This window comes from Notolepis coatsorum (assembly GCF_963971535.1).
Source record: "Notolepis coatsorum genome assembly, chromosome: 20".
NCBI lineage: Eukaryota > Metazoa > Chordata > Actinopteri > Aulopiformes > Paralepididae > Notolepis > Notolepis coatsorum.
In genome coordinates this window covers 1,940,788-1,954,734 of record NC_140184.1, presented here as the reverse complement: position 1 = coordinate 1,954,734, position 13,947 = coordinate 1,940,788, and the positions used below count along the sequence as shown (strand labels likewise).

The 13,947-nt window shown below is 42.7% G+C and overlaps 1 protein-coding gene across 1 annotated transcript in view; it reads right to left on the bottom strand.

Moving 5' to 3' along the window:
* The window catches only part of mtch2 (mitochondrial carrier homolog 2), a 31,666-nt gene extending 18,229 nt beyond the window's left edge, over nt 1-13,437 (bottom strand). Inside the window, exons 1-3 of the mRNA XM_084337526.1 lie at nt 13,317-13,437; nt 11,045-11,129; nt 4,686-4,792 (exon numbers count right to left, since the gene is read on the bottom strand). Of these exons, the coding sequence (XP_084193652.1) occupies nt 4,686-4,792; nt 11,045-11,129; nt 13,317-13,406 (282 nt within the window). The 5' untranslated portion in view covers nt 13,407-13,437. The remainder of the gene's footprint in view (nt 1-4,685; nt 4,793-11,044; nt 11,130-13,316) is intronic.
* Nucleotides 13,438-13,947: the final 510 nt, after the last annotated feature.

The following is a 13,947-nucleotide window of genomic DNA, read 5'->3' as shown; positions in this document are numbered from 1 at the left end:
AGAGGAGTATAAACACTGACGAGGCTAAACAGAGGAGTATAAACACTGACGAGGGGCTAAACAGAGGAGTATAAACACTGACGAGGCTAAACAGAGGAGTATAAACACTGACGAGGCTAAACAGAGGAGTATAAACACTGACGAGGCTAAACAGAGGAGTATAAACACTGACGAGGCTAAACAGAGGAGTATAAACACTGACGAGGCTAAACAGAGGAGTATAAACACTGACGAGGCTAAACAGAGGAGTATAAACACTGACGAGGCTAAACAGAGTATAAACACTGACGAGGCTAAACAGAGGAGTATAAACACTGACGAGGCTAAACAGAGTATAAACACTGACGAGGCTAAACAGAGGAGTATAAACACTGACGAGGCTAAACGGAGGAGTATAAACACTGACGAGGCTAAACAGAGGAGTATAAACACTGACGAGGCTAAACAGAGGAGTATAAACACCGACAAGGCTAAACAGAGGAGTATAAACACCGACGAGGCTAAACAGAGGAGTATAAACACTGACGAGGCTAAACAGAGTATAAATACTGTGACAAGGCTAAACAGAGGAGTATAAACACTGTGACGAGGCTAAACAGAGGAGTATAAACACTGACGAGGCTAAACAGAGGAGTATAAACACTGACGAGGGGCTAAACAGAGGAGTATAAACACTGACGAGGCTAAACAGAGGAGTATAAACACTGACGAGGCTAAACAGAGGAGTATAAACACTGACGAGGCTAAACAGAGGAGTATAAACACTGACGAGGCTAAACAGAGGAGTATAAACACTGACGAGGCTAAACAGAGGAGTATAAACACTGACGAGGCTAAACAGAGGAGTATAAACACTGACGCGGCTAAACAGAGGAGTATAAACACTGACGAGGCTAAACAGAGGAGTATAAACACTGACGAGGCTAAACAGAGGAGTATAAACACTGACGCGGCTAAACAGAGGAGTATAAACACTGACGAGGGGCTAAACAGAGGAGTATAAACACTGACGAGGCTAAACAGAGGAGTATAAACACTGACGAGGCTAAACAGAGGAGTATAAACACTGACGAGGCTAAACAGAGGAGTATAAACACTGACGAGGCTAAACAGAGGAGTATAAACACTGACGAGGCTAAACAGAGGAGTATAAACACTGACGAGGCTAAACAGAGGAGTATAAACACTGACGAGGCTAAACAGAGGAGTATAAATACTGACGAGGGGCTAAACAGAGGAGTATAAACACTGACGAGGCTAAACAGAGGAGTATAAACACTGACGAGGCTAAACAGAGGAGTATAAACACTGACGAGGCTAAACAGAGTATAAACACTGACGAGGCTAAACAGAGGAGTATAAACACTGACGAGGCTAAACAGAGTATAAACACTGACGAGGCTAAACAGAGGAGTATAAACACTGTGACGAGGCTAAACGGAGGAGTATAAACACTGACGAGGCTAAACGGAGGAGTATAAACACTGACGAGGCTAAACAGAGGAGTATAAACACTGACGAGGCTAAACAGAGGAGTATAAACACCGACAAGGCTAAACAGAGGAGTATAAACACTGACGAGGCTAAACAGAGGAGTATAAACACTGACGAGGCTAAACAGAGTATAAATACTGTGACAAGGCTAAACAGAGGAGTATAAACACTGTGACGAGGCTAAACAGAGGAGTATAAACACTGACGAGGCTAAACAGAGGAGTATAAACACTGACGAGGGGCTAAACAGAGGAGTATAAACACTGACGAGGCTAAACAGAGGAGTATAAACACTGACGAGGCTAAACAGAGGAGTATAAACACTGACGAGGCTAAACAGAGGAGTATAAACACTGACGAGGCTAAACAGAGGAGTATAAACACTGACGAGGCTAAACAGAGGAGTATAAACACTGACGAGGCTAAACAGAGGAGTATAAACACTGACGCGGCTAAACAGAGGAGTATAAACACTGACGCGGCTAAACAGAGGAGTATAAACACTGACGAGGGGCTAAACAGAGGAGTATAAACACTGACGAGGCTAAACAGAGGAGTATAAACACTGACGAGGCTAAACAGAGGAGTATAAACACTGACGAGGCTAAACAGAGGAGTATAAACACTGACGAGGCTAAACAGAGGAGTATAAACACTGACGAGGCTAAACAGAGGAGTATAAACACTGACGAGGCTAAACAGAGGAGTATAAACACTGACGAGGCTAAACAGAGGAGTATAAATACTGACGAGGGGCTAAACAGAGGAGTATAAACACTGACGAGGCTAAACAGAGGAGTATAAACACTGACGAGGCTAAACAGAGGAGTATAAACACTGACGAGGCTAAACAGAGGAGTATAAATACTGACGAGGGGCTAAACAGAGGAGTATAAACACTGACGAGGCTAAACAGAGGAGTATAAACACTGACGAGGCTAAACAGAGGAGTATAAACACTGACGAGGCTAAACAGAGGAGTATAAACACTGACGCGGCTAAACAGAGGAGTATAAACACTGACGAGGCTAAACAGAGGAGTATAAACACTGACGAGGCTAAACAGAGGAGTATAAACACTGACGAGGCTAAACAGAGGAGTATAAACACCAACTTTGTTTGTGAGGCGTTTCCTAAAACTCGCATGTTTTAATAAAAAAATATATAGGCCTACATGTATAAAAAAATTATTATTATTATTATTTTTTTAATAGAAGTGCGGTACCACCGCATCCCGCGGTGATTAGCCACACACACACACACACACACAACCGCAGTGAGAAAATGTCATACCGCGACACCACTACTGTGCCTCCTGTGTAGGGATGCACCGAAATTTCTGCCGAAAATGGGCTTTCGGCCGAAAGAGTTTTTTCACCGAAAATATATCACCGAAACAACCTGTAACCTAACGCGTGTTGTTGTGATGATGTCATCAAAACGCGGATTCAGTCATTACATGCGCGCTGTGAACTCTTCAGTCCTCCTCTTGGGACTCGGGAGTCGCGCTGTTCCTATGTAAACTCCGCGCGCAACGAGTCCAATAAATGCGTCTTTAACATGCTTTATCCTTATTTACTATATGCCCGTCGCGGTTAATCACAGAGATATAATATGCATATTATTCAGAGCGAGAGGGGGAGGGATTGTGTTTCTCACATTGGCGCTGTCTGTCGCGCGTCTACTGTGCCAAAGTCAAGAGAGCGCGTTCATCTGGGGACTAGAAAGGTGCGCTCAGTAGAGCACAGATGTCCGTCTCTCTCTCTCTCTGATTGAAAAGTTTATTAACAGATTGCAGAATGGGTACAATACAGTACAGCTCAATACACACAATTGTTAAGGGGATGCAGACCAGAGAAAGACTTTCGTCTTGTTTACATCAGGGTCCCCCATTTTCAATTCATCAGGACATATATGACATACATGACATACAGATAGACAGTACTGCTACATCTATACATTTATGACATACCAGATTTGCAAATACAGTACCGTTTGTGATACAAAAAGACCCATAAGTGATTTATTATTTAAGGTAAAGTTTTGCCATAATCATATATTTTTCCATAATCAGGTAGCTGAACAACATTGGTAAAAAAAAATTCTATTCTATGAATCATTTTCGGCCAACTGTTTCCTATTTTCGGTATCGGTTTCGGCCAAGAATTTCCCATTCGGTGCATCCCTACTCCTGTGATTTGGATATCGCACTAAACTTCCTTAAAATTTAGATGAATTGTTCAGCCCCATTTGGAACTCCAGTCTCCATTGCACATCCATGATGTGTGACAAGTATGTTCTTCACATCCATGATGTGTGGCAAGTAGGGCTGACCCCTATTAGTCGACTAATCGGTCGAATATATATACAAAAAATATATATATATATTTATAAAAAATAAATTATAAAAAAGAGGCCTAGAAGCGTGGCTAACGCTAATGGCACGCATACCAGAGGCTAACTGCCTATGAAAACAGGCACAGAGGCACTGAAAGAGGATTTCACCATCTAATGAACACACTAGACTAGACAAATATCAAGATGTATCCATCAGTGGACCAATTGCATGCTTTTGCAGAGGACAAGAAGCCTTCAGTAGACTCCTTCAGACATTAAGCACCCCCACAGCCCAAATGGAATGATAAAAAAAAGTTTGATTTTTTTTAATCAAATTAAAAAAAGATTACTTTTTTTTGTCGACCAATAGTCGACTAACGACAAATTTTGGCCAATCATAGTCGACCATCCAAATCCTTAGTCGGGGACAGCCCTAGTGACAAGTATGTTCTTCACATCCATGATGTGTGACAACAAGAAGGTTCTTCTCTTGTATAATCTTCTAGTACTAGGGTTCCCAGACATTGCTAAATGAAATGCAAGGACTTTCAAGTACTTTCTCAAGCACTATTTTCAATACAATTCACTTTTAAAATGCAGTTTTTTTTTATAAAAATATAAACTTAGACAATTAGTTGCACTCTAGATTAAAAAAAAAATATTTCTTGATTCAGAACTATTTTAACAAAATGTTCAATGTGAATGGTTGATTTGAATTTCAAGAACTTTTTAAACACCTCGTTAAAAGAATTGGCTGTTTAAGGAATTCCAGGCCATGACTTTTGTCAAAAATCAAGCACTTCAAGGACCTTGTGCGAACCCTGCTTCTAGTACCTCTAGTGAGACGAGCCTACCTGCAGAACTCGGCTGTGTACGACGGTACCGATGGTGCCGGCACAGAGCCTTGGGGCCAGCCCGTTAAATAGACCCACTTTACCATCCAGCTTGATGATGTGTTTAGCTGGAATACACAGAGAAAGAGGCATATGATCAGGGAACAGACATAAGATAAGACGTTGCCCATATGCACATGTCCAGAGTTAATTATATTGATTTGTTATATTGGTCGTTGTAAACAGCGACTCCTACAGGTCGGTCAGGGCACCTGCACAGCAAAGACATGAAATGGCGGGGGCAGTGTGAGCCTCCCACACGTTACACCTCGCCAATGAGAGTCCGTGCTGGCAGGCTGAAAAGAAGTGACTGGCTGCCTCCACATGTATCGGAGGGGACATGTGGTGGGCTTCTATCCTCCCTACGACCGGCCAGTGGGGGGCACATGCAAGCAACGATCAGGACAGGGGAGGGAGAATTGGCACAAGAGGAAATTGGGATGGGAGAAAAATCACAGAAAAAGGAGAAAAAGTAGGTAAAAAAAAGATAAGATGCACATTTCTTGTGTTGTGGATGTGCAGTGGACGGCAGACTGGGACAAGCTCAGACAGTGTGAGATTCATGTGGTTTACAACTTGATACATAATTGATGCATTTGTGTAACCGTCTGTAGTGTGATAGTAAAGGGTTAACCTTCTGTAGTGTGGTAGTATAAGGGTTAACCTGCTGTCGTGTGGCAGTGAAAGGGTTAACCTTCTGTAGTGTCGCAGTGAAAGGGTTAACCTTATGTAGTGTCGCAGTTAAAGGGTTAACCGTTTGGTAGTGTGGCAGTAAAAGGGTTAAACTCAGCAAGCCTCAGGAGACCAAAGCGATGGAACAAAGGGTGTGAGGGTGTATTAAACCCGGACCATGACACTACTCGTAGTCTTTTTTTTGGTACACTTTCAAGTTTCTTGAGATGGCTAGGGTAAGTGTTGCACCATATGATATTACAATAATTAATGAGGGGTTCCAGGGCTGTACGTTAACTTTTTTTGCACATAGCACTGGTGCTACAGAGGTTGATAGTTTTGTAGCACAGGCCAAAATCTTGTAGCACAAGTATAAAACGTGTTATATTTGTAACAGTCACAAATGTGCCTATTGTATTTGTGTTATTTAATTGCAGTGCCATGTTTGGCTGTCATTTTCATGCTGACAAGTTGACGTCACACAGCCAGACACGTTACGTGTAAGGAATTATGGGATTTGGTGTTGGGTGTATAGACTCTACTATAGGGTGGGAATCACCAGTTTCATCACGATACAATACGATATCTATTCTTTGGACAACGATACGATATTTGCCGATATCTGCCACGATACTAGGGGTGGGAATCACCAGTTTCATCATGATACGATACGATATCGATTCTTTGGACAACGATACGATATTTGCCGATATCACAAAGTCTCTCACGATACAATACGATACGATTAGATTCAGGTGCCTGCGATCGATATGAGATGATATCATATGCCCATTTAACACAATCAGTAACATTTAGATCAACAAAAAAAAGGTAATGAAAATATCATTTGACATTTGTATTTTTGAGCTCTTCCAGACATTTAAAGGAAAATCAATCTATTGTTTTTAATACAAATAGACCTCCTGTTCACTGTAAAGTGCCACGTTTTTATATATTGAGCTTTAAACTTTAAGCTAAATTTTTTGGAACTCAAAACTCACAACCTCCCTCTCCCAAACCGTTCCTACAACAATTTGTTGATGTTGCATGATCATGTATAGGCCTACATTTATTATGTATTATATTGTTTATGTTTAAATAACATTTAAACATCAAACTCCTCTGACCTCATCTGGTCTTTCCAAAGACGCGCGCACACACACACACAGAAAGGGAGAATGCTATGCTGTAACGTCTACACACACGGAGCTACTGCTGTTGTTCTTGGGCGGATATGAGACTCGCCACAGGATTTTCAAAATAAGAGTATCGATATGAATCGATCTTATTAAATCGCATCGATCCGATTCGATTGTTGATAATTACATCGATGTATCGATCTGGATCGATGTATCGTCCCACCCCTACACGATACGATGCAGGTGCCTGCAATCGATATGAGACGATATCATAAGCCAATTTAACACAATCAGTAACATTTAGATCAACTCAAAAAAGGCAACGGAAATATCATTTGACATTTTAATTTTTGACCTCTTCCAGACTTTTAAAGGAAAAACAATCTATTGTTTTTAATACAAATAGACCTGTTCACTGTAAAGTGCCACGTTTTGATATATTGAGCTTAGTATATTTTTTTGGAACTCACAACAAGCAACCTAAAACCCCTTCCTCTCCCAAACAGTTGCTGCAATTGTTTTATGTTGCATGATGATCATGAATACATTTATTATGTGTTGTGAAGGATCAGATTAAACCGAATATATATATTTATTTATGGATATATATTTAATAGTATTTGTATATCGTTTGATATCCCTTGTATATTCCTTGTACATATCCATCCCTTTAGTCTACTAACAGCCCATAATAGTTTCATTCTCTCATTGGACAAGAACTTGGCGCCAGCAGCCAAGCCCCTTGGTTCAAGTTCAATCGTGCCGACGAACATGTCGTTACTAGCCCTGTTCCGCGTAGGAATACGTCTGGCGAAATACGAATGGTACTATTTGTTCACAGCGCATATATATATGGCGCAAGTAAAGTAGAACTTTCTTTTAGTCCCTTAGCCCTTAGTTCTTTACCCTCCAACCTAGTGGCAAGACGTTAAGCCTCACCCACGAGACACGTGTGGTGCAGTATGGTCAACATGGCCTCAGAATGGCATTGAGACATCGTGTGGATTAATAGTTGAATTGTCATAGTTTGGCACTATACCGTCGAGTGGGACGTATTTCTATTAAGCTAATAATAGTCTATTATGTATGGTGCATCGTTCAGTTAGAGTTATAAAGTGAGCAGTAACCCCCATCGTTCCTGACGTTATCTGGAGTCTTAACCAGGCTGGGCAGACCACGTGTGGTGCTTTCATCCGAGGAGTTCTGGGCCAGGACGAGTGGACCTGCACATTGGATTACTTTACCCGGACGACGGCGAGCCCTACACGGCTTGGATTATCTACTTGCTTTGGGTGCTTTGATTTATGCCATGGATACCAGCCAACACTGGTGAGTGTTGGAACTACCCCCCGAGAGGAGTCCAGGTGAGACGGCGCTCTACCCCGAGTGAGGTCGCCTCACGTCTCTTCGTTGTGGACCGGCAGCTACCGTCTACAAGAGGGCCCAGCTGTATTCATCTGTGGACCGAGGTTCTGTGGGCACCGTGTTCAGCACTCTGAATTCTCCCAAGAAATCGTTGGCCAGATGGGATATCGCCAGCGGCTCTCCTAACCCCGCCCCCCCCCCCTACTGACTTACAACCAGCGGGACCCCCTTTTAGTATATCCAGCTATAATCATTTAAGTACCATCGCTATAGTTCCCTAAAGAACCAGGTTGCATACTTGCTCCCTGCGTAACCAGAGATTGGACATTCAATGTTGATTTGCCTACGAATACTCATTTGCCTTACAAGTGCATTCAAATCATAAATGTCATTAAGTGAACGTTGTATATACCCTTTGCTATATAAAATATTCGATTTATACATTTGTGTGGACTTCGTTTCATGGTGGGAAAGTGTTCATCATATCTATATCATGTACTGTGTGGCCAGTAGTTAAAGTACATAATCGGTAGTGGTTTAATGATACCATACTTATCAATACAGTCAGGGAATTGTACCCCTCAGTTACATTATGTATTGTATTTTTTATGTTTAAATATCAACATTATCTGTCCACCACCCTCAGTACATTTACTATCAATATAATATACTCTGACTTCATCTGATCTTTCCAAACGCACACACACACAAGGAAGGGAGAATGCCCCCCCCCCTCCTTCCCAGTCCTCACTCTGCCCGCCTGCGTTTCTCTCTATATGGCTCTGGGTTCGCTTGTTGTTAGCTTACGCTAATGTAACGTTAATTTCTATCTTTAACACTTTGAATGCCCAGCAGGGGGCGCACATTTAGTGCTTGAATGCCCACCATCCGCTTCAATGTTAACGTTAATATCGCCTAATCAAAATTGAAATGATGGCTATAAATGATGGCTATAAATTATGGCTATGTGTCTAATCTGCCCGTCGCATTATCAATGACCCATTTCCAGTCAACATTGTCGAAGCGGATTGTTTTTTTCTGTTCATTTCCGTTTTATAGCATTTTGAAAAGCCCTCGTTTTCAAGAAGGAAAAAAAGAATCCCTGATAAAAGCTGATGTACTGTAATATTCTAGAACGTTGTCATTTTGTTCGGCCTATTTATGAATAGTTTTCAAATAAACGCTAGATTATCGATAGTATGTGTACGTATGCACGCTGGTGCCGCAAGCTGTAAATCGATTCTCTTATTTCCTGATCACTCACACAGTCAAAACAGCCATATCACAAAGCGTATATCTCTGTGAAAACGGGTCTGATTATCCTAATACTGGTCAAATAGATTCCTTACCTGAGATCAGATGGTATCCAAATGGATTATTCCAATTCCTGATCGCCATTCCAAATATCGATCACGCTTATTGATTACAGTGTTGGTACTGTAAATACATAATCCACGCTGTTCTGATGGCCGGCGATCACTTGGTCTCTTCAGTTGGCTTGACGGAAAAGTTAAATGAGCAAACTGACCACTCCCCCTGCATCAGTCTGAAGTAATGGGGTGCAGTTACACAGGGAGAGACGATAGGGGGCGGTATCTTCCCAATTGAGCTCAGAGAGACTCTGCAGCACTAACCCGAGGCTCGATTGATGAAATATGAATTCAAATTGCCAAAAATAAAATGGCAAACAGACGCTATATAGCGTCGGGGGCACTCAAAGGTCGGCATGAACTAACGACAAAAAGTGTCCGTGGCATCCGATGTGTCATCATATTGGCGTGACTGTATGCATCAAAGGGTTAAATCAAGCATTGTGAAGTGCTTTAGAGGAAATGTCAAATTATCGCGATATATATCGTGATATGGCCAAAACATCGATATAATTTAGAGGCCATATCGCCCAGCCAAAATCGTTTTCGTCTGGACATGGCCTTAGTTACCACCAGATCTCTGAAGATGTAAAGATAGTCACTTTAACTGCCTGTGGCAAAGCGCCGGCATAGAGTCAGAAAAACCCACGCAATCCCTTTGTGAAAAAGAAAAACCCATCCGAACGCTGGATAAAAGATCGGAAAAAACGTACAGCGCTGAAAAATGTAGAGTACTATGCAACAACAGCAGGACGACCGAGCCATATCTCAGTCTCACCGTGCACTTCATAAATAACGACTTTGAGTTGAAGAGTAACTGCCTGCAAACAGTCTACTTTCCTGTTGACCACACAGGAGAGAATATTGCCCATGGACTAAGAGAGTCCTTGTCCAACTGGGGTCTGAATGAAGAGGATCAGAGATGTGCATCACCACTGATAATGGATCGAATGTTGTCAAAGCTGTGGAACTGAATCAATGGACAAGGCTTCAAGCCTTCAGTGCTTTGGAGATTTCCTAGATGGTTGTGTGAAACAAAACATCTGGCGGTATTCCGGTTAGTAATGCTCCATCACATGTTTTAAATCTATTAAAAGATGAATATTTTAAACTGAAGCTTGACTTTAAAGCAACCCAACGGACATTCAACATGCAAGTATTATTTTATGCAAGCCGCATTTTTACAATAAACCTGTTGGGCTGCTTTATAAAAAAATATATATTAAACGCTCATTTAATCGCAATATCTGTCAGAATAATTGCTATTAGATTATTTCCCAAAACCGTGCAGCCCTAATGCGCAGTAGCGTGAAGTGGGCCATGGTGGGCGGCACGAAGACATGAAAAGCAGAAGTGACACGAGGGAGTTAGTTGAACTCTCCACCATTACCATGAGCGACAGAAACCTACTTAACGTGAAATAGCCCAGGAACTCTCGTTATAAAAGCCAGGATTCTTTTGTTTTGTCACCAATAATATGGGAAGGCCTGGGGGCTCCGCTCCGTGGGGAGCCAGACAGCGCTCGCCTAGGCCAGAGATCTTGGGTAGACGAGGTGGTGAAATAACCCGTTACTTCTCCCGTCCTTATTGAGAACCAGAGAATATCTTCGGTTTCCTCATCAATTTACTTGAATGTTAGGAGGAATAGAGCTTGAATTGCTAAATCTTCACCCCCATAGATGCACTGTAGTTCACAACAATACACCCATACGAATAAATATTCAATATAGTAGTGGATCTAAAACAAATGGTCAGGATAGTCGGCCAGGCTTACCATAAGCAAAGAGTCCTGGTAGCTGGTAGACTTGTCGGCCGAAAAGATTCCTGCCCAGTGAAGGGGGTAGAGGCTCATGTCCAACCTAGAACGGGATGGTAGAATTCACTTTCATTATGACTGGCAATAATCTGCACCAACCTTTTGCCACTGGCTTCTCACTTCCTGTTTCTAGTCAATGTTTTGACGTGACAGATGTGTACAGTTTGCCTTCTTTTGTCTATCGCTCTCAGTAGAAATGTTGGCATGTAAAATCCACCACTCCACGCATAATGTCATTAGCCGTCATCTAAAATAATGTTCGACGATCAATGAAATAATCTACCCTCAGCCAACTGCCACTGGTTAACTAGTGGTGCTTGATTGAAAACTTTATTAACAGATTGCAGAATGGGTACAATACAGTACGGCTCAATACACACAATTGTTAACACTTGACGTTAACACAAAGTGCCGGAAACGTGTTTAGGCGTCTTTCCTAGCCATGCTCAAGTTGCCTAGGACGCCGTAACTCGTCTTTGATATCAATATTTCAAAAATCTGTGATCGGAATCATATTTCCCCTCTGCAGCCTTCACACACAGTTCTGAGCTCCTCTCAATCCTCTAGCGGTTCAAGAGCGCCATCTGGTGGCCGATCGGCAGAAGCGCCAAACAGGAAGTCATGTGGATGAAGTGGTGATCACCCATATTACTTCCGGGCACTCGCTATAGGTCCCGGGACTCGAGCTCGACACAATACATAGCGATCCGTTGCCAATAACTCGATAAACAACATGATTTGGACGTATATACTATTATACAACCTGGAAATGGACCAGGTATTTCGACATCCCATAATGGAAAACTGTCTACCCCACGCTGATCGCCCAACGGCCCGAGGAGACTGGGGTGAGTTTTAGCGTGTAATATTACTGTGTTCGATACTAACTGATCTGATGAACATATGACCCACATTAGATGAATGGTATAACGCTGCCCACGGAATTATAAACGCCCCCTCGCCCATCCGGTCAACATCAGATGACGTGTAGTAACTTCCAGAAGTACGTCCAGTTGGAATTTTTTATATCGCACCGATTGCTATCAAACTGTATTTCATCATCAATATAATGCATTTGGGGCTATAAATCACGTTCTGGAGAAAGCTGCAGAAAGAGATGAAAACATACTTATACTTTAGACCATATTTTAGTATGAATATGTGAATGAAAAAGTTTAACGTTGCTACACCATGAACAATACATATAGGACCTTGAATGGGCCCTAATAATGGCAATCTAGCAATAGAATTTAAAAAGTTATAGCCCTGCAAAGAAGGGGAACTTCTCCATGTTAAATAGAGCTGGCAACGGATGGTATATCATGAATTTAGCCTTAGGCAATCAAAGTGTTAAGGGGATGCAGACCAGAGAAAGACTTCTAGTCTTGTTTACATCAGGGTCCCCCATTTTCAATTCATCATAACATATGACACACATGACATACAGATAGACAGTACTGCTACATCAATACATTTATGACATACCAGATTTACAAACAGTACTTTTTGTGATTAAAAAAAAGTCTAAAAAAGAGAGTATATCCATTTGAGGGGGTAGAAAGTACTGTACATTGGTGCTGTAGTGCTAAGGTTAGAGCCCCAGTCAGTCAGTCAGTAAGCTGGCTAGCTTTATGGGCCAAAGGGCATCCATCACTGAATGATACGGAGGAGGTGGTCTCCATGCGATGGTGATGGTTACTAACAGCCAACACTGTAATAACCCTGTGAGACACGGTGTGGTCAGCCGGATTAAACCCACACAACCACCTAGTCAGCGCCTAGAGAAACAAACTGATGCACGGCAGGTGCAGCTTTAAGCTAGCAGCTCCTTCCTCTGACCTTACATCGTGACGCGAAACGTCGGTTAGCATCATAACACAACACAAATAACGCTGCTAGCATTCATCTCAGAGGAATACTATATATATAAATATAAAAACAAACAAACCCATACCTCATCATGCCGACAGTTCAGCAAACAGTTGCGTCGTGTGTAACTTATTACATCCCGTCTGAACAGAACCGTCCGACTAGAAGACTGAGCATCATCTTGCTAATAGTGTTAGCTTGTCCAGCTAACGTGCTAACTAGCTAGCTGGGGCTAGTAGAGACCACCGCCGGGGATATATTACCCCCCATCCCCCTTGGTTGTTGTTGGCAGTGGACTATTGTGGACTATAGTGGATTATTATGCCCCCCCCAATGTGTGAGTGTAAAGAAGAGAGCTCACCTGGACCAGCACCTTGATGTACATGAGCGGGTGTGAGAGGACGGTGAGCCCGGAGCCCAGGAGCGCCTGACCGCACGTGTCCGCCATCATGGATCATGGAGAGACTGAGGACTCAGCTCCGCGTGATTCTTTTTCGTAGCCGCGGTTTGCGGAGACGCTCTCTGATTGGCCACTGACGTTACTGGTCATGTGACATGTGCGCCCAATCGTGTGACGCCTGTTTCTTTCGCCGGTTAAGCTTAGGCGACTCTTTCGAAATTGGTTAAGGTTAGAGTTTGTCTTAGAGCAGGGCGATAGAACACCAGCCCTGATTCCAAACTCTAACCTTAACCAACTTCGAAAGAGTCGCCTAAGCTTAACCAGTGATAAACTAGGCCTTAGGTAGTTTGCTGCTGTTCGAGGCGGAAATGGGCAAAGACACAGCTTGTCACCAGGGCCCGGGGTGCAGTCGTAATATGGGCGAAGGCCAAACGCCCGCGCACGCGTGCACGCGCATACATGTTCCCTCGGTTGCGCACAGAACAGACGATACACCTTGTCTCATCCTTCCAGTCGAGAGATCAAGCAACCCCCCACCTACAGGGCTTGTATTTGGTTGTCGGTATCCTATTATTATGCAAAGTCTAGGTGA